At 37.8% G+C, this 19220-nt stretch overlaps 3 protein-coding genes across 3 annotated transcripts; 1 reads left to right on the forward strand and 2 right to left on the reverse strand.

Moving 5' to 3' along the window:
- Positions 1 to 2379: 2379 nt before the first annotated feature.
- LOC136775051 (uncharacterized) lies at positions 2380 to 5892 on the reverse strand. The gene is made up of 6 exons (XM_066729526.1): positions 5642 to 5892; positions 4632 to 5578; positions 3541 to 4352; positions 3195 to 3420; positions 3058 to 3140; positions 2380 to 2853 (listed from the first exon to the last, which is right to left on the reverse strand). Exons 1-6 carry the CDS (start codon positions 5890 to 5892, stop codon positions 2380 to 2382), a joined length of 2793 nt encoding a protein of 930 aa, XP_066585623.1.
- A 3516-nt stretch (positions 5893 to 9408) lies between these two features.
- On the forward strand, positions 9409 to 11428 carry LOC136775052 (uncharacterized). Its single transcript, XM_066729527.1, has 3 exons — positions 9409 to 9476; positions 9589 to 11127; positions 11200 to 11428. The coding sequence occupies exons 1-3, from the start codon at positions 9409 to 9411 to the stop codon at positions 11426 to 11428; spliced, it is 1836 nt and encodes a 611-aa protein (XP_066585624.1).
- A 995-nt stretch (positions 11429 to 12423) lies between these two features.
- On the reverse strand, positions 12424 to 13340 carry LOC136775053 (uncharacterized). Its single transcript, XM_066729529.1, has 2 exons — positions 13193 to 13340; positions 12424 to 13079 (listed from the first exon to the last, which is right to left on the reverse strand). The coding sequence occupies exons 1-2, from the start codon at positions 13338 to 13340 to the stop codon at positions 12424 to 12426; spliced, it is 804 nt and encodes a 267-aa protein (XP_066585626.1).
- Between the last annotated feature and the right edge of the window lie 5880 nt (positions 13341 to 19220).

Here is a 19220-nt window from a genome sequence, read left to right on the forward strand (position 1 = left end):
CTTCCGTTAGAAATACGAAGAAAACGAGTAATTGTGAATGTTAAATCTAACGATGATAAATGTTTTATGTGGGCTATTGTGGCTGCTTTATATCCAAAACATAACAATGAGTGCAGTTCTTTTAAGGATTATCCTCATTATCTTGATGTTTTGAATTGCGATGGAATAAAATTGCCCATGACTTTAAATCAAATTAAAAAATTTGAAACAAATAACAATTTAACTATTAATGTATTCATATACGACGAAAATGAGAAACAATATTTGCCACTTCGTTTAAGTAAAAATTTTGATGACGACGATGATGATGAAAATCATACGAGAAAAAAACATATTGATTTACTTCTGTGGAAAGATATTCATTTTGTTTGGATTAAAAATTTATCAGGTTTACTATCTAAACAAATAAGCAAGAATAGACGCAAAAAATGTATTCGTAACAGGTAAATATTTCTTATAAAATTAATAATACATATTTTACATTATATATTTATTTTTTTAACAGACGTCTACATTATTTCCAATCAAAGGAGAAATTAAATCATCATTATAAGGATTGTAAAAGACACAACAATTGTATGATACAGCTACCACATGAAGATGAAAAATGGATATATTTTAAAAATTTTTGTCGTAAAATTCAATTACCGTATATTATGTATGCTGATTTTGAATGTATTTTAGAAAAAATAGAGAATATTGATAATGAGAACAACAGTAAAATGAATACCGGTATATAAATATCAAAAACGTATACCATGCAGTATTAGATATTATTTTCATTCAAATGTAAATAAAGAATCATGTATATATCAATTTTATAGAGGAGTTAATTGTGTGAAATGGTTTGTCAATGAGTTAAAAAAAATAACTGAACAATGTATATTTAATATAAACATTCCTATGAATGAATTAACTAAAATAGAAAAATTAGAATTTTTTAAGACAACAAAATGTCATATATGTGGGAAAGATTTTCTTGAAAATGATGAAAAGGTAAAAGATCATTGTCATTTAACTGGTATATTTAGAGGAGCGGAACATAATAAATGTAATTTAAATTATCGTGATTCCAATATTTTACCAATAGTTTTTCATAACTTAAGTAATTATGATGCACATTTTTTAATAGAAGACGTAGCTTTATTATTAAATGGTATTTGTGCGAGACAGTGCCCAAGTAGGCTCCAGCCCTGTGGTCAGAAGGGAAGGTTATATCTGAGAATAAATTTCGAAGACAAATGTAGGAGGTAAAAGAGTCTTTATTCAAATAAATAAAATGTACAAATATATTTACAAAGAACCGCTAGACTAAAATGATAGACTTCCTAGGGAATTTGTTGTCGTCAAATTCTACGGAATTTCGGTAATCGAAGATTCCCAAGAACCCCAAAGACTAGAATTCCCCAGGAAGGAACGCGGACTTATCAACTCCCGGACTGGACAATTTTCCCTAGGGTATTCCCTAGTAAAATCCCCAGCCACGGGAGGAAGCGAAGTAGGAGAGGTGGATTTAGGGAAGGGGAAGTCCCCTTACCCCTCAGCCCCCTTCTCCCAGAGCTATGGTGGCTCCGAGCCACCCCAACCCCTAGGGTGAATCTACCCCTCCCACTATCCGACTCGTCGAGAGCCCTGGATTTGAGGGTCGGAACACTGGGTCCGAGGTAGTCCTCGGAGGCAGTGTGGAGGGGAAGGAGAGGGTTGGACTTCTCCCGGGCAGTCCCCGGAGAAATTTCCCTTAGGAGGGAGGAAATGCCGCAGAGGGGTAATCCCCTCTTGGTAGGCAGTGGGTGGTGGGTGATACTTACCAAAGTAGTCGACCCGTAGAGTTCGCCGGTGGAGGCGCTCGTTGGCTGGCCTGGTGGAGGCGTCAAAAAATGCCGTGGAGGCGGTGGTGCCGAAAGGCTCAAAAAGGTGCTGCTGTTGCTGCGGGTAAGGCAGCGGTCGAGCAAGGCTGAGGTGCGATGGGTCCTTATCAAGGACCCATCTATATAATTACGCGACACTAATCTTGCTAGCGAGAGAGCTGCCGCGGGCGCTGGCCACCTAGTGGCCAAGCGCGCAAGTAGTGTCGCTTCGCGGCCGCGACGCGCCAGGGCCAGAAGACGCGCAAGCGCGCCGCGGAGAGAGAGACAGATAGAGCGGCTAGACGCTGTCGGTCTAGCCGTCTATTGTGAGCGCAATAGAGATGGGAGATATAACAGAGAAATGCGGAATCTACTTCGCAACATTTTCTGCTCCTCCCAATCTCGAACAAACTCCCCCCGTTGACGCGATGGCGTCAAGACAAGGAAGAAGAAAGTTAATTCAGTTTAATCACAAGTTTATTTACAAAAAAAAATGAAAATAAAAGATATAAAACAGATAAGGACGAGACGACTATTTACATGGCTTCATATGGAGCTTGGCCGAGTGAAGCTCTAAGGCCGGCGACCACCGCAGGGTGATTTTGCCCTGCGGGGCCCAGGCCTTCCATCTCCGCAGTTTTAGGACGGAATATAGGGGCACTTCAATTTCTTGCCCGAATGCGCGGACCCTGATTTGTTGAGCATTGCGCTCGAGCTCCCTGGCGCTGGGATCGTCTAGGACTTTCCCAACCCAGTTCGCCGAGGCAATGCTCTTCTTAGAGGCGATGACGGGCCTCTGCCGTCTCGCCCGTGTTCGGGTTGCTGGAGGTGGAGGTGGTGGCGGTGCCGGCTCCTCATTCGGCCCCGCCGGGAGGACATGGCCGAACAGCCGCCGAAATTCACTTTCCTCCCGGGTGGCATGTAATTCTAGGACGTCGTCCCCCTCGTCTTCATATCCTACGCCCAGTAGGTGGGCCCATGGATAATCCGCCATGCTCAAATATCGCTGCACCAAAAAAAAGCAAATGATGAGTACGAAGACTCAGTAAGTATTGTTGGAGTTTTGGAAGAAAAGACATGGCGGAGAGCATAAAGTGTTCCTGAAGGTTTGGAACAGGTAACAGGACGACCTGAAGAGTCCCAGGACGCCCGAGAGAGGAGGTGGTAACCTGAAGAGTCCCAGGAAACCAGGAAAAGAAAGTTAAGCAACCTGAAGAGTCCCAGGAAGCTTGAGAAGGAGAGATGACAACCTGAAGAGTCCCAGGATGCCGGAAAGCAGGGTGAAGATAGACCCTGATAAGACCCAAAGTGAGGGCTAAGAGGGGAGTTTACAGAGTTGCGAGAGACTCCGTTGAATCTTTTTTCTCGCGGTTTTAAGGACAGCTACGCGAGCTACTCCGTCCACCCCAGGAACTAGTTTGAGAATCCGCCCCAAGGTCCACATACGGGGAGGATTGTTAGGTACTTTGACAAGCACCAAATCTCCTTCACCGAATTCCGAGTTAGAGTTCTGCCATTTCGGCCTATGTTGCAGAGTGTGTAAGTATTCGGAAGACCACTTCTTCCAAAAGGTCTCGGTGATTCGATTTACGGTTTGCCAACGGTTTAATGATGATTCTCGTAAATCCAAGGTGGATAATTCAGGTGGGGAATTTAACGCCCGTCCTGACAAAAAATGCCCCGGAGTGAGTACGTCCAACGACTCTGGATCATCATGTAACCGCGATATAGGTCGTAAATTTAAACAGGCCTCAATCTTGGTCAATAGTGTGGCCATTTCCTCGAAATTAGGCACGAAAACTCCGAGGGAGCGCTTCAGGTGGTGCTTCATGCTTTTTACGGCACTTTCCCAAAGACCGCCCCAGTGGGGAGTAGTGACCGGAATGAATTTCCACTCGATTTTACTGATGGAATCGGTGTTCTGAGCGCGTGCAGCTTCTAAGGAGCATCGGTAGGCGCGTTTGAGTTCTGCGTCCGCTCCTTGAAAGTTGAGGCCGTTGTCTGAATATATGACGGCGGGTTTTCCACGACGAGAGATAAATCGAGTCAGCGCGGCGAGGAAGGCCTCGGTGTCCAGTCTGGAGACGAGTTCCAAGTGAACAGCACGGGTAGATAGACACACGAACACGGCCACGTAGCATTTTATGGCTTTTGCATTACGACCGTGATGTAATTTCACCGAAAAGGGCCCGGCATAGTCTACTCCGGTGTGTTCGAAAGTGAAACTGCGAAAAACCCGAGCGGCAGGAAGTGAACCCATAAGTTGGCTACCGAGTTTAGCGCGTTCGCGAACACACGTGATGCATTTATGAACACATGATTTTACTAGATTTCGCGCAATCACGACCCAAAACCTTTGCCGCAACGTGGACAAGGTTAATTGGAGTCCCCCGTGAAGTGTCTCTAGGTGGGTTTGTCTAATGAGTATGGCAGTTAAATGACAGTCCGGTAAAATAACGGGGTGTTTCATTTGTTCAGAAATTTCGGCGTTCCAAAGCCGTCCCCCTATTCTTAAGATTCCTTGTGAATCAATGACCGGATGTAAGGAAAGAAGCTTTGACCGCGACGGTATACGTAACCCATGATTCAAGGCTGAGATTTCGCTCGCGAAGTGTGTTCGTTGAACAACCTTTACCAAGGCTTCAATCGAACTGCGAATTTCCGATGCAGACAGGAGGGAGTCCTCCCATTGGCCGGTTTTCCTGGTCCGCTGGACAAATCGAAGGACATAGGCCATAACTCGGACCAGTTTAGACCAAGACGAAAACTTATCAAAAAACCAACACTCAGTTGTGTCTAGTTGAGCGGTTAACGCTACCTTCCGACTTTCTTCCGCGGTTTCAAAGATCTGAACGGGATTTACGGTGTGCTCACGGAGGAAAGCAGGCCCATGCCACCAAAGTGAGTCCTCTGATAACTGTTGAGCACTGGTTCCTCTTGAACACAAGTCTGCAGGATTCGATTTAGTGTGTACATAATGCCAGCTGGCTTCCGATAAATGTGTTTGGATATATGAAACGCGATTGGCCACAAACGTCTTCCAATGTACGGGTTGCTTTGCTATCCAAGCTAAAGCGACCTGCGAATCTGAATAGCAATGAATCGCATCACAACTCCCGACCAAGCTTCCCTTGACGTGAACCAATAATTTGACAAGAAGGGCAGCGGCGACCAACTCCAGACGAGGGATTGAAGTGGTCTTGATCGGAGCGACCTTTGTTTTGGACATTACTAAATGTACCGAGAGTTGACCGTCCTCATCAGTGAGGCGTTCATAAACGACCGCGCCGTACGCAAGCTCTGAGGCGTCGCAAAATCCAATTAATTCGCGTTTTCCAATAGTAAATGATTGTCCAGTCCACCGTGGGATCCGTAAAGTCTGTAAGTCTCGGAGCTGCTCATAGCACTTGAGCCATTTTGACTGAATAGGCTCGGGAATTTCTTCATCCCAAGAGAGTTTAAGCAACCAGGTGGATTGCATCAACTGCTTTAAGGTGATGACTATTGGAGAGATCCATCCCAATGGATCGAAGATCTTGGCATTCTCTGATAAGAGGATGCGTTTGGTTAGTACACCAATGTGAGAAGGAGAAGCACGGAAGCGGAAGCTATCATCCCCGTGATCCCAATATATGCCCAAGACTTTACTTGATCCAGCAGGATCCTCAAAGAAAGAGTGCAGCTCGGGAGGTTCAAGCGGGGAAGACCCCGGTTGATTGAATGCCCATTTGCTTAAGGAGAAGCCCCCTTTCGCCAGTAGAGCGATGAGTTGTTCCCTGACCGAACTAAGTTGCTTTAAGTCATGGGCCCCAAAAAGTATGTCGTCTACATAAGTAGAATTTAACAACACATCCTGTGCGAGAGGGAAGTTAGCTCCGTCCGTGTAAGCTAATTCGCGCAAAACTCGCGAGGATAAGAACGGTGCCGGTCCCGTACCGTAGGTCACCGTGTTGAGCTCGAAAGCCTGAAGCGCACCGGAATCAGTCTTCCATAAAATGTTCTGATACTTGCGGTCCTCAAAACGCACAAGAATCTGTCGGAACATCTTAACAATGTCTGTCACGCTTACATATCGAAAGGAACGCCAATTGATTAGGATCCGCGTGATGTCCTGTTGGAGTTTGGGTCCAATGAATAGCGTATCATTAAGCAAGACGCCAGTAGAGGTTTTAGATGATGCGTTGAATACAACGCGAATCTTTGTTTTCTGGTTCTCGGTCTTAAAAACTGCATGATGAGGCAGAAAGACGCGAAAATCAGAGTTCAAAGGAACAGGAGACATATGTCCTAACACTTGATACTCCTGTAAGAATTGAGAATAACTTTCAGCTTGTTCTGGAGAGGTTTCCAATCGCCGAAGTATTCGTGTTAAGGTTTTCTCTGCTACCCGAGAGGAAGAACCTAAGCTGTGCTTCTCGATGTCGGATCGAAAAGGTAAAGCAACGACAAAACGACCTGAAGAGGTGCGTGATACCGTATTCACAAAATGTTGTTCACAAAGGGAGTCCTCTGTGGACATGGGTTTGACTTCCGGAACTTCTTCCAGTTCCCAGAAGTCGTGAAGAGTTTTTTCTACCTCAAAGCAATGATGCACCGTGACACTATGAGAGCGACCAGCCCTGGGTACGACCCCCGAAACGATCCAACCGAAAATAGTCCGCTGAGCAAGCAACGTATGATCAGGAGAATGCATGTACGGGCCTTCCATCAATGCTGCAAGATAGTCTGCACCAATGAGCACATCAATTGGAGCCCTGGTTGAAGCGAAGTTATCAGCCAGGTCAATTTTGCTAAGTGCTGGAAAGGACGACGGAGAATAAGTCGGAGGCATATACTGAGTAATCCTTGGTAAGATCAATGCAGTTACGTCCAACGAGACACCGTGTCGTGATAGAGAATGAAGCGTAATCTGTACCTCTGCTCGAACGTTTTGAGCCGAATTCAGAGAGACGCCATGAATGGTTGCGTTGACACGTTTTCGTGATACCCGTAGTTGCTGAGCTAGATTTTCCGAAATAAAGGAAGTTTCGGAGCCCGTGTCAACTAAACCGCGGACTATAATACGAGAACCGTCATGAGCGTCGATTCTGGCAGAAAAGGTGGCCAATAGCACTGATCGGGTGTCGGAAACACTAAGATGTGTTGTAGTATTCGAGCTAGAGGGTTCTGGCTCGGAAAAGGAGTTGACCGCGGGGGTAGACCCCCGTGCCTTGCTCCCCCCGGTGCCAGATTTGTCAAAATGTAATAAGGTATGATGCATTTTACTACATTTCCTGCATCGTGACGAAGAAGAGCAATTGGAGCAACTATGCCCGGGCCTCAGACAGTTGATGCAAAGATTCTGTGAAAATGCGAACTTTGAACGGGCCTGAGGGGTCAATGCAAGGTAGTCCTTGCACTGATACAAGAGATGGTTATTACCACAGTGAGCGCAACCGGTACTATTCACGCTAGTAGCGTGTGACTTCAAGGATCTCCCCGATTCCTTTTTGCAATTTTTAGGTTTGTTACCTAATGATTGCAAGGAGTTAATATGACGCGTTAGAAACTCAGAGAATTGAATGAACGAGGGATAATCCTTGCTGCTTCCTAGATACATTTCCCAGGCTAAACGAAGGGTGTCATCCAGTTTGTTCTTCAGCGAATGAACAATTATGGGATCCCATTGATCGACGCCGTATCCCATAGTTTTGAGGGCGTTGAGAGCAACCGTAACTGAGTCCCTGACTTCTTTCAGAACCTTAAAATTGTCACCCCGAAGCGTGGGTACTTGCGAGATTTGATCTAAGAACGTATCCGTGATCATCCGTTTGTCAGTGTACCGAGCAACAGAGTGTCCCATGCTATCTCATAGTTCTCGGAAGTGATCGCTAAAGATTTAATGACCGTAGCTGCTTCTCCTTGCAAACAGGATTTTAGATAATGGAACTTGTCCCGACCCGAGACATACACTGTCGTGAACAATGGAACGGAACGTCTCATAAAAGTTGTTCCATTCTAAATAATCCCCGGAAAACTTCGGTAAATCAATAACTGGAAGCCTAATGTGGTTTATTTCGCCTGAAGGCGCAGTGGGACCTGATGCCGACATGCCCTGATTGAGTCGAAGTTCATCTAGATGTCCTAGGATGAATTCTTCCGCGTCACTATGGGCATCAAGGGCCGCTTGATACCAATTATCGGTTACGTACTCCATTTTAGCTAATTCGGCCGGTTTAGTGTGAGTAGTGATCTTAACGTGAGTTTTATGCAACACGTTAAGCCACTTCTCTAAGGCTGCTAGCCTATCCTCCAAGAAGGGAAGGGTGAAATAGTGCACTCCACGCTTCTTGATGTTAACGACCAACCGAACGAATTCACCCCGAATCATGGGCACGTAATTGATTGCTTCTAATAATTCCCCTGCGCTAGCCATTTCGAAACTCTATTCCAGAACAAACTACAATCCAAAACACAGTCCGGAATGCCCACTCAGGAACACTGATGCACTTCGAACGTTTTTTGCCGGATATCCGGCTCGAAGGACCAAAAATTTGTGCGAGACAGTGCCCAAGTAGGCTCCAGCCCTGTGGTCAGAAGGGAAGGTTATATCTGAGAATAAATTTCGAAGACAAATGTAGGAGGTAAAAGAGTCTATATTCAAATAAATAAAATGTACAAATATATTTACAAAGAACCGCTAGACTAAAATGATAGACTTCCTTGGGAATTTGTTGTCGTCAAATTCTAGGGAATTTCGGTAATCGAAGATTCCCAAGAACCCCAAAGACTAGAATTCCCCAGGATGGAACGCGGACTTATCAACTCCCGGACTGGACAATTTTCCCTAGGGTATTCCCTAGTAAAATCCCCAGCCACGGGAGGAAGCGAAGTAGGAGAGGTGGATTTAGGGAAGGGGAAGTCCCCTTACCCCTCAGCCCCCTTCTCCCAGAGCTATGGTGGCTCCGAGCCACCCCAACCCCTAGGGTGAATCTACCCCTCCCACTACCCGACTCGTCGAGAGCCCTGGATTTGAGGGTCGGAACACTGGGTCCGAGGTAGTCCTCGGAGGCAGTGTGGAGGGGAAGGAGAGGGTTGGACTTCTCCCGGGCAGTCCCCGGAGAAATTTCCCTTAGGAGGGAGGAAATGCCGCAGAGGGGTAGTCCCCTCTTGGTAGGCAGTGGGTGGTGGGTGATACTTACCAAAGTAGTCGACCCGTAGAGTTCGCCGGTGGAGGCGCTCGTTGGCTGGCCTGGTGGAGGCGTCAAAAAATGCCGTGGAGGCGGTGGTGCCGAAAGGCTCAAAAAGGTGCTGCTGTTGCTGCCGGTAAGGCAGCGGTCGAGCAAGGCTGAGGTGCGATGGATCCTTATCAAGGACCCATCTATATAATTACGCGACACTAATCTTGCCAGCGAGAGAGCTGCCGCGGGCGCTGGCCACCTAGTGGCCAAGCGCGCAAGTAGTGTCGCTTCGCGGCCGCGACGCGCCAGGGCCAGAAGACGCGCAAGCGCGCCGCGGAGAGAGAGACAGATAGAGCTGCTAGACGCTGTCGGTCTAGCCGTCTATTGTGAGCGCAATAGAGATGGGAGATATAACAGAGAAATGCGGAATCTACTTCGCAACATTTTCTGCTCCTCCCAATCTCGAAAAGTATTACTAAAGTAATTGCTTTAAACACTGAAAGATATGTTGGAATTATGAAAACAGTTAAGATTCATGAAAACAAAAAAAATTTACAAATACGATTTATTGATTCATACAGATTCCTAAATACATCGCTTAGTAAACTATCGCAAACATTGTGTAAAAGTGATATGAAAATTGTGAGAGAAAATTGTATTAATAATACCGAGTTTGAATTAGTTACGCAAAAAGGTGTATTTCCATATGATTATCTTGACAATTGGGATAAATTTGAAGATACTACATTACCAAAATATGAAGATTTTTATAGTGAATTAAGTTTATGTAATATAACTTTAGAGGAATATGAATATGCAAAAAAAGTATGGAAAATTTTTAACATTAAAAATTTAGGTGAATATAGTGATCTCTATTTAAAAACTGATGTTCTTCTATTAGCCGATATATTTCAAACTTTTAGAATGAATTGTTTATCAAGTTATGGATTAGATCCTGCTTATTATTTTACTCTCCCGAGTTTTACCTGGGATGCAATGTTAAAGTTTACAAATATAAAACTAGAACTATTAACAGATGTTGATAAGGTAATGTTTATTGAGCGAGGTATACGAGGTGGTATTAGTCAATGTTGTAAAAGACATTCTGTGGCAAATAATAAGTATATGCATGATCTTTATGATCCTATGAAAGATGATGTTTATTTAATGTATTTTGATGTTAATAATTTATATGGATGGGCAATGTCACAAGCATTACCATATGCGGAATTCAAATTGGTTGATAATTGTGAGAATTTTGATGTTAATAACATAGACACAAATTCTACATTAGCTTATATATTAGAAATCGATTTAAATTATCCGCAAAGTATTCATAATTCTCATATAGATTTACCATTTTGTCCTACTCATGATTTATCACCGGTAAATAGTAAACATATGAAGCTTTTAACAACGTTATACGATAAGAAAAGATACGTTATACACATTAGAATGTTGAGAAAATTCTTAAAACATGGTCTTCAACTGGATAAAATACATCGTATTTTACAATTTAAGCAAAAAGAATGGTTACGCATTTACATTGAATTGAACACGGAGTTACGTGTAAAAGCTAATAATGATTTTGAAAAAAACTTATATAAATTAATGAATAATGCCGTTTTTGGTAAAACAATGGAAAATGTTCGAAATCATGTGGATGTAAAATTGTGTACTGTATGGGACGGTCGTTACGGTGCTAATTCATATATTTCAAAACCTAATTTTCATAGTAGAGTTATTTTTAATGAAAACTTAATGGCGATTAAAATGAATAAATTATGTGTAACGAGTAATAAACCCATTTACGTTGGTATGTCAATATTAGATATTTCAAAAATTTGTTTATACGATTTTCACTATAATTATATGAAAACGAGCTTTAATGATTGCGCTAAAATTTTATATATGGATACTGATAGCTTGATTAACGAGATCAAACATTTTGATATTTATGAAACTATTAAAAGAGATTGTAGAACAATGCTTGATACCAGTGATTATTCAACAAATAATATTTATAAAATACCATTGGTTAATAAAAAAGTGTCTGGGCTGATGAAAGATGAAAATAATGGATATATAATGAAAGAATTTATTGGTTTAAGATCAAAAATGTATGCCATATAAGTTTTCGATAAATGTGACATAAAGAAAATTAAGGGAATTTCATCAAATGTTGTAAAAAGAAATATTACTATTCAAGATTATTTCGATTGTCTATTCAATCAAGATATTAAAGTAAGTTTACAAGGTAGAATAAATTCTAAACTGCACAAAGTGTATAGTATTTTAGAAGAAAAAATAGCTTTAAATCCATACGATGATAAACGTTTTATAATGGATGATTTTATAAATACACTACCATGGGGACATTTTAAAAGTAACGAAAAAAAAAAATGCAAAGATAGAAAATAATATGTATGTTAAAATTTATTTTGTAAAACAATTTTAAAGAATAATAAAAAATACATATATCAAATTAGAAATATAATTATAACAAAATTTTTTAAAATTATTACTTATTATCTATTACCCAATTTCTAAATATTTGAACTTCCTCGAATGGAGAATATACTCTTGTATTTCTTATAGTGTACATTCTAGCATGTAATTTACATTTTGTTTCTTGAAAATTATATAATTCTATAAGATCATTGAATTTAGGACATCCAAATTTTTCAATATTCACATACTCCATACCTAAATTTTTCAATATTTTTTGCTCAATGATACCTCCTTTGTAGCCAATTATTGCAGACTCTATGTCATAAAAATTTTTTTTACAATTACTTAAAATATTATCATTCATATCACTTTGTTCATATTCCTCAAAACCATAATCTTTATATAACATTCCATGTAAATTTAAATATAAATATCGTGCACTTATTTGATCTTCTTTACGTAATGCATAGTAATTATAATTTAAATTAAAATTAGCTGTATATATAAAGCCAGTATTAATATCTATAAGAGCTGCATCTTTAAATTTAATTTCATTATCCACGTTAAAACCATCTACATCAAATATATGTGTAATTCTAAAATAATGAATAAATATTAGTTATTAAAAAATAATATTTTGATAGAAAATAACACTTACTTATCCATTTTGAAATTAGTAGGTGAAGAAAGGGAAAGAGAGAGAGAGACACGATTAAAAGTTTTATAGAACTGTTTAAAAAAATTAGTTATAGAATAGATATTATTGACGGTAATGGAGGTATTGATATAGAAAGAGTTACTTCATGTCTTTATACGCTATTCTCCCCACTCCAACGTTTTAGATATATATATCACAATCGTTGTGGTTAATGAAAGAAAGGAAAAGAATAGGAGAAAAAGTAGTTTGAAAATAAAACTTAAATATATATATTTAAGTAATAAAATATTTTTTATTTCATAATTGTTTACAATACATTATCTTTATCTATCCATGAATTATTTGATTTTTCAAAACCTAACCATTTTACAAAAACTTTATTTCCCTTTTTACGCAATATTTTCTCCACAAGATATAAATTTTTATCTTTAACTTCTGATAATTCTTGCTCATAAAATGCTCCTTTAATATCATTATTACTCAAATCTTGCAACAGATAACTAACTGGATTAGTTTTTTGAATAACTTTTACTTTAAACACTTCAGTAGTCCAATTTGGTGTATATCCTTTCTCAAATAACATCTTATATTTACTTAAACGCACAAAATCACCAACTTTAAATTTTCTTGGAGCAGCAATTTTTATATTACTGTACACTGTATTCAATAAATGTGTTGAATTTTTTGCATTAATATCAATAGGTTTCATGCCAGTAGTACGATGTTTTCTTCTATTATAGTCGTTAATTATTGTTATAAGAATATTTATCCATTTATAGCTTCCATTCATTGTAAATAATTTCCACATATCATTTTTTAAAGTTCGAGTAAAGCGTTTGACAATACTTGCTTTCATAATACTATATGTTGAATAATGATTGATTGTATGTTTCTTCATGAGATCTTGAAATGTTTTGTTATAACACTTTACCATCGTCAGTCTGTAAATTTTTTGGTTTTCTACTTTTTATAATTTTACCAAATGTTTTAGTCACTTCATTTCCTGTTTTTTTTTATCGGTTCTGCCCATGCATATTTTGAAAAAGTATCAATAACAACCAAAATATATTGATTACCCTTATTTTGATGAGTGTAAGCTCGCATATCAACTAAGTCTGCTTGCCATAAATCATCATATCCCTTTATTATTACTCGACGTCGTGGAAAATTTTTTCTTGCCGATCTATGAAGTTCTTTTACTAGTTGAACTTTCTCCTTACTCATTGTAGATATTATTATTATTGTTGTTGTTTAATCAAAACTCTTTTCATTACTATTCATCTTAAAAAAAAATCCTTTTAAATTTACTCACCTTATTTATTCTCCTTTTTCATTGTTTTTTGCGTCAGGTATAATTTTTTTTAGTGGAATTGATCCTGAAGTCATTATTCCTGTTCCAAAGAAAGGTCGATGATTTTCCAATCTTAATTGATTTTTCAATTGTTTATTTTCATTATTTTGCGTGTTTGAGATTGATTTTAAATGATCAATTTGTTTATTCAATACTTCTTTTGGATTAGGTATAACTTTTAGTGGAATTGATCCTGAAGTTATTCCTGTTTCAGAGAAAGACTGATTTTCTTGTAGTAATTGTGTTTTCAATGGTTTATTAATATCTTTTAGTTTCTCATTAAATTCTTTCACAAGTGCATTTATTTTTTCATTAACTTCTTCCTCAGTCAATACTTTCGCTTTCTCATCAATCTTCACCTCTAAGGATTTTATTGTTTTTTCAAAATTATTTATCTGTGAATTAACTATTGTTCTTAAATCTTTAAAGGAATTACTTAATTTAGTCAATTCTTCGTTTGAATATGTTAAAATATCATTCTTTACTTTATTCAACTTGATATCATTCGTCTCGTTATGTATATTTATTTCATCAGAAAGATTTCTTATTTCAGTTAATATGTGATCGCGAAGATCTTTGAATTTTCCTTTAATTAGCGAATAAATTTTTTCAACATTTGTGATCTTGCTATTAAGTTGTGATAATATTGTAGTATTAAGATCTTGTAATTCACTTTGTATATGTTTACGAAGATCAACATCTTTTTCATTAATCTTTGAAAGTGTATTCTCATGAATATGTGATAAATTTTATCATTGTTTTCCGAAATTAGATTATATAAATATTTTAAAGTAACAGCATCATTAATATTCTCAGGATCGAATACATTAATAATTTTTTTATTTTGAGCGTCGAAAGAACGCCCTGAATAATAGAAATTCATTGATATTTCTCTTTTTCTTTTATACTGTAAATGATCTTTATATCTACTACTATCACTAGTACCACCAAACTTATTAATAGACATTCTCACTACTTCTATAAAACGAACTTATGACTTGCTTCGTTGAGTTATGAACAAACACTGGCAAAATTTTTCAAGAATATAATGTTTTAAGCAATGACACCATCCTCGCGCAGTTCTTCAATAATAGATATGATTTCATTATCATGATTAGTATGACCAGCGTTTTTTGATGCTATTAATAATTTCAATCTATCGACAAGTTCATTTGGATTGTCCCAGTAAACATAATCTTTTACATGATTATTTAATAACATTTTAGATGGTATCAATTGATTTTGATCGTTGTCATCATCATCATCATCATCACTAGATAAATAATTTCTTTTTTATATAAGGATGATTGAAATCCTCTCCCCGAAAATGAATGTGATCTTGGTCTTGTATTTAACTGTTTAGTAGAATTTTCCAAAGAAGAAGATGCTTTTACTCTTGATTGATTTTCAGACGAACTTGGTAATGTTTTAGCTACTCTTGTTCTTGATTGATTTTCAGATGAGCTTGATAATGTTTTAGATGCTCTTGTTCTTGATTGATTTTCAGATAAACCAGATAATGTTTTAGATGTTGTTGATTTTGTTGCGGATTTTTTCGTTATTAAATTAGAAATAATATTTTTATACTTACTACTTCTACTACGTTTAATTTGATCTTCAGATGACCTATTTCGCCGATATGCATTAGTTTTTAATAATATTTTTTTATAATTCTTCTCATCATCCTTATTGTATTCGATCGGTTGTTTCATGAAAATAAGCTCGTAAAGCCCACGTGTACCAGGATATTTATTTTCACCAATAATAATATCATCATTTTCATCGGTATTAAATAATACATTTCCTAACATTAATTGATTCGAAATAGGATCCATATACACTCCATATGTACGATCAACGTCAACATTTTTATTATTATAAAATTTTTGAATATACTCAAAGGATAAATTTCCAATACTATTATCATTATCGAAAAAAACTTCCGGATCATCAATTAACATCGATTGGTTTGATTTTTCTGCAAGAGATTTATCTGACACATTTTCCAAACTTTCCTCCCCATTTTTTTCCTCTTCTTTTTATCCACTTTAAATTTATTTTCCATATCTTCTTCTTCATCATCGTATTCTTCATTTTTAATCTTTTCTTTTTTCACTTGTAATGAATTATGTACTAACTTTTTTAATGGTTCAACTATGGGTTTATATGCTTCTTCAGCAGATTTTTCAGCATCTGCTATTCCCATTTTTAAGTCCTTATATTTTTTTTTAATCACTCGACTTGCTTTCGCAATTTTAGCTAAAACTTTTTTATTGGTAAAGTCCATGATTTTTTTTTTTTTTACCGAACAATGTAATGTACACGCGTACACAAAATCAACTGATTTTCAAATCAAACATCTCCACTATTATAAAACACACAGAACTGATCAAAATTTTTACGATAACGTCCTTTAACACTTGAACTATCCTTATCTATTACCAAAAAGTTGTAATTATTTCGCCAACAATGATTACATAATTTTAAAAATGTTTCATAAGACATTTCTGTATTTACATGATCGTTATATATATGTTTTAAATTTGTTCCATCTTGTTTGAATAAAATTAAAAAATTTGCATTATCACGAATCAAATGTTTTGGTATTTTTGCATATGTTTGACACAGATAAAAACTATCAATATTAGAATGCCTACCCATAGAAAAATATTCTTTCACAAGATTTTGTTTATCACATGCTATATCATCAAATATAAAAATAGAGTTTGGTAATGCATCATTTATCGATATAACATCGGTATTATTCGAATATGTAAAATAACCAATATTATTGATTGTTGACAAAACCTCTTCTAAATACTTATATTTAGGTTGTTGTAGAGATTTAGAATATACATAAATATTTTAAATCTTAAACCATTTGGACTTTCTATTAAACTTAATAAAACATTAGTTTTACCACAATTTGATGGTCCACAAATAATTCCACGTATTGTATTTGGTAATAAAGCACCATGTCTACGTTGTTCTTTAATCGTTTTATAGTCTAAATTATAAATTGGTATTGTTAAACGTTGTTTTATAAAACGCATTTTTTAAATTCAAAATAGACAATTCATTAATTACACACAGCAGTAATGTTACTATGAGGAAAGAGATAACAAATCACATATATATATATATATATATAAATCATATTAAAAAGAACTTAGTTTCATTGAAATCTTTCACTGAATCATATGAGATTTCTTAAACAAAAAAAAAAAATTTTTTCGAAAAATAACATTGAATTGTGGTTATATATTATTAATAAAGAAAGGTAAAGGATTTGTTAATAGTGTAATAAACAATCTTCCCTTGAACTTCACGTACAAGGATATCAATTTTGCGGACCCGAAACACGATTACGGGAAAGATTATCACGCGGTTAAAAAGGTATAAATCAACTTGATGCTGCATGTCGAGAACATGATATTGCATATTCTCAAAGTAAAGAATTATTGAAAAGACACGAAGCAGATAAAATTTTAGCAAAGAAGGCTAAAAAAATAGTTTTTTCTAAAGACACTAAATTTGGCGAACGACTTGCTTCAGCAACAACTTGGGCTGCAATGAATGTAAAAAGAAAAGTAGGAATGGGTTTGAAAAAAAGAAAGAAGACAAGAAAACTAAAAGTTGCAAAACGAGGTGGATTCTTACCTATTCTACCAATTTTCGGTGTATTAGGATCATTAGTTGGAGGAGCAGCTGGTGTAGCGAATGCAGTGAATAAAGCAAAGCAGGCTCGTAAACAGTTGGATGAATTACAACGTCATAATAGAGCCATGGAAGGTCGTGGTCTTTATCTAACACCTTATAAACGTGGTAGTGGTATAAAGCATGGCAAAAAAAGTTAAGAGTGAGAAAAAGAAGAAAGAACTAATAAGCGAATTAACAACAAATATTCAATTACTCGATATGTGTAAAAATATACAACATTTTCGTGGTGTATTTATGCGCAATAAACTTCCACCGTTTCCATTCAAACATGAATGTGGAATTATCAATTTAGATAATTACGAAGGTTTAGGTACTCATTGGGTGAGTTATATTAAACATGGTAAAATCATAGATTATTTTGATTCTTTTGGAAATTTGCAGCCACCAATAGAATTAATACAGTATTTCCATCGTGATAAAAATGGGTACAATAAAGACATAAAAATTGAATATAATTATAATAAATATCAGTCGTACAAGCAAACAATATGTGGTCAGTTGTGTGTTAAATTTAAAAAAAAATAATTAAGTAATTAGAGTTGGTGTATATATATATATATATATATTATTTTAATAATGAATTCTTTAACAATTACGCTTTCGGGTAATTCTTCAATATTGAACGCTAATTTTTATCCACCAATAGATATTAGTGATGGGAAATATGAGCTTGGCTTGATTGATTTGCAAACCTTTAATACGATTCAAAATATATATTTATCGAATAATACATTGTTTAGAGTTTATGGAATATTCGACAACGTCGAATATTCCCATCATCGCGCGCGCCGAAAATTCTCGCATTCCAGAACTCGTACACGAGTGTATACAAGAGGAGAGAGCAAGTCGCGTGTTTTGAACGGAAAATCCCCGCGAGGAGCGGTTAGGATTCGGCCGGCGCTTTCTCGGAAATGCGCCGTAGCTCGTTAGCCGCGCGACTCTCTCTCTCCCCCCCTTTTTTTTTTTTTTTTGTTGTTTTTGTTTTGTTTCCCTCTCTTCGAAGGTGACTCGCGAGTCAGGCCACGCGACTAATTACGCGGCGCGAGCTCGCTCTCTCGCTTTTCGGCGGTCGTCGAGAACACACGTACGCACCTATCTAATTCATAACACGAATAATTCGACACGTGCTTGCAAATTCCTCGTTCGATGATCGTTGCAGTGGTAGACTTCGTTACCACATTATTCAGCGATCCCTCTCGCGAGTTTGTGACGACGTTGCTTTTATTGCAACAACGCGGGCAGCGTGCATTTAGTGTCGTTCGGTGATTGTTGCAGCGGTGCTTCCAACCGCGTTTTTCAGCAACATCGACGTGCGCTCGACAGAGCATCATCAGCGCAACGCAATTGTTCAATCATAGTGTTAATTGTAGAACGGCAAGAGTGTTAAACAAGGAGTGTAAATAAAGTTTTATCATTTCTTATTCCGGCTCAACATTACTATCCAACATCCATCCAAACGCCAACTATCCGAGTGCTCCAACTCATGACACAGCAGCGCATCTGTGGGAGTTGTCATCATTTTTTGGTAGCAGAGCGTGGTTCCAGCCTCGAATACTTTAACGTTTGGAATACGTTGATCATCGTCGACTTCGTCAACACTCTACAAGCCATTGATCTACTAGTCACGCTTATCCTATTTGTCGTCTCGTTCTCGCCTTCGTCGTTAAAGCGGAAGGTCATCGCCCCTCCGCCGTCGTCGTCGTAGAAACTACTCATCGCCGTGCAGCAGTCGTCGCCGCGGCCGAAGGTCTTCGCCTCGCAGCCGCCGTTGTCTACGCTTCAGGCCATCATCTCGCTGTCGTCGTCGTCGCAGCCGAAGGTCATCGCCTCGCAGCCGTCGTCGTCGCAGCTACCTAGGAGGAAGCTACTCATCAAGCATCTGCGCATTAATCCACAAGGTAGGATAAGTGCGAAATTGCGTGCGTTATACCTATATGTCGTTTCGCGTACATTTCTTTCGTTCTCGTTGTGTGCGTTGAAACTATACGTTTCATTTCGTATCTAAATTTTATCGTGTGCGTTGCGTGCTCATC

The sequence above is a fragment of the Prorops nasuta genome, unplaced genomic scaffold (assembly GCF_024137725.1).
Source record: "Prorops nasuta isolate Cenicafe-Biocafe unplaced genomic scaffold, Cenicafe_Pnas_1.2 PNAS00007, whole genome shotgun sequence".
Taxonomy (NCBI): Eukaryota; Metazoa; Arthropoda; class Insecta; order Hymenoptera; family Bethylidae; genus Prorops; species Prorops nasuta.

Excerpts from the sequence above, each read along its gene's own strand:
- LOC136775051 (XM_066729526.1), bottom strand. The coding sequence starts at position 5,892 with ATGTTCCGACAGATTCTTGTGCGTTTTGAGGACCGCAAGTATCAGAAC. Across the intron at positions 5,579-5,641 it reads TTTGGGGCCCATGACTTAAA|CAAATGGGCATTCAATCAAC; the intron begins GCAACTTAGTTC and ends CTTCTCCTTAAG. Across the intron at positions 4,353-4,631 it reads TCAACTAGACACAACTGAGT|GGGGACGGCTTTGGAACGCC; the intron begins GTTGGTTTTTTG and ends TCTTAAGAATAG.
- LOC136775052 (XM_066729527.1), top strand. The coding sequence starts at position 9,409 with ATGGGAGATATAACAGAGAAATGCGGAATCTACTTCGCAACATTTTCT. Across the intron at positions 9,477-9,588 it reads GCTCCTCCCAATCTCGAAAA|ATTCCTAAATACATCGCTTA; the intron begins GTATTACTAAAG and ends TGATTCATACAG. Across the intron at positions 11,128-11,199 it reads ATTGGTTTAAGATCAAAAAT|AAATATTACTATTCAAGATT; the intron begins GTATGCCATATA and ends TGTTGTAAAAAG.
- LOC136775053 (XM_066729529.1), bottom strand. The coding sequence starts at position 13,340 with ATGAGTAAGGAGAAAGTTCAACTAGTAAAAGAACTTCATAGATCGGCA. Across the intron at positions 13,080-13,192 it reads TTACACTCATCAAAATAAGG|TAGAAAACCAAAAAATTTAC; the intron begins GTAATCAATATA and ends AATTATAAAAAG.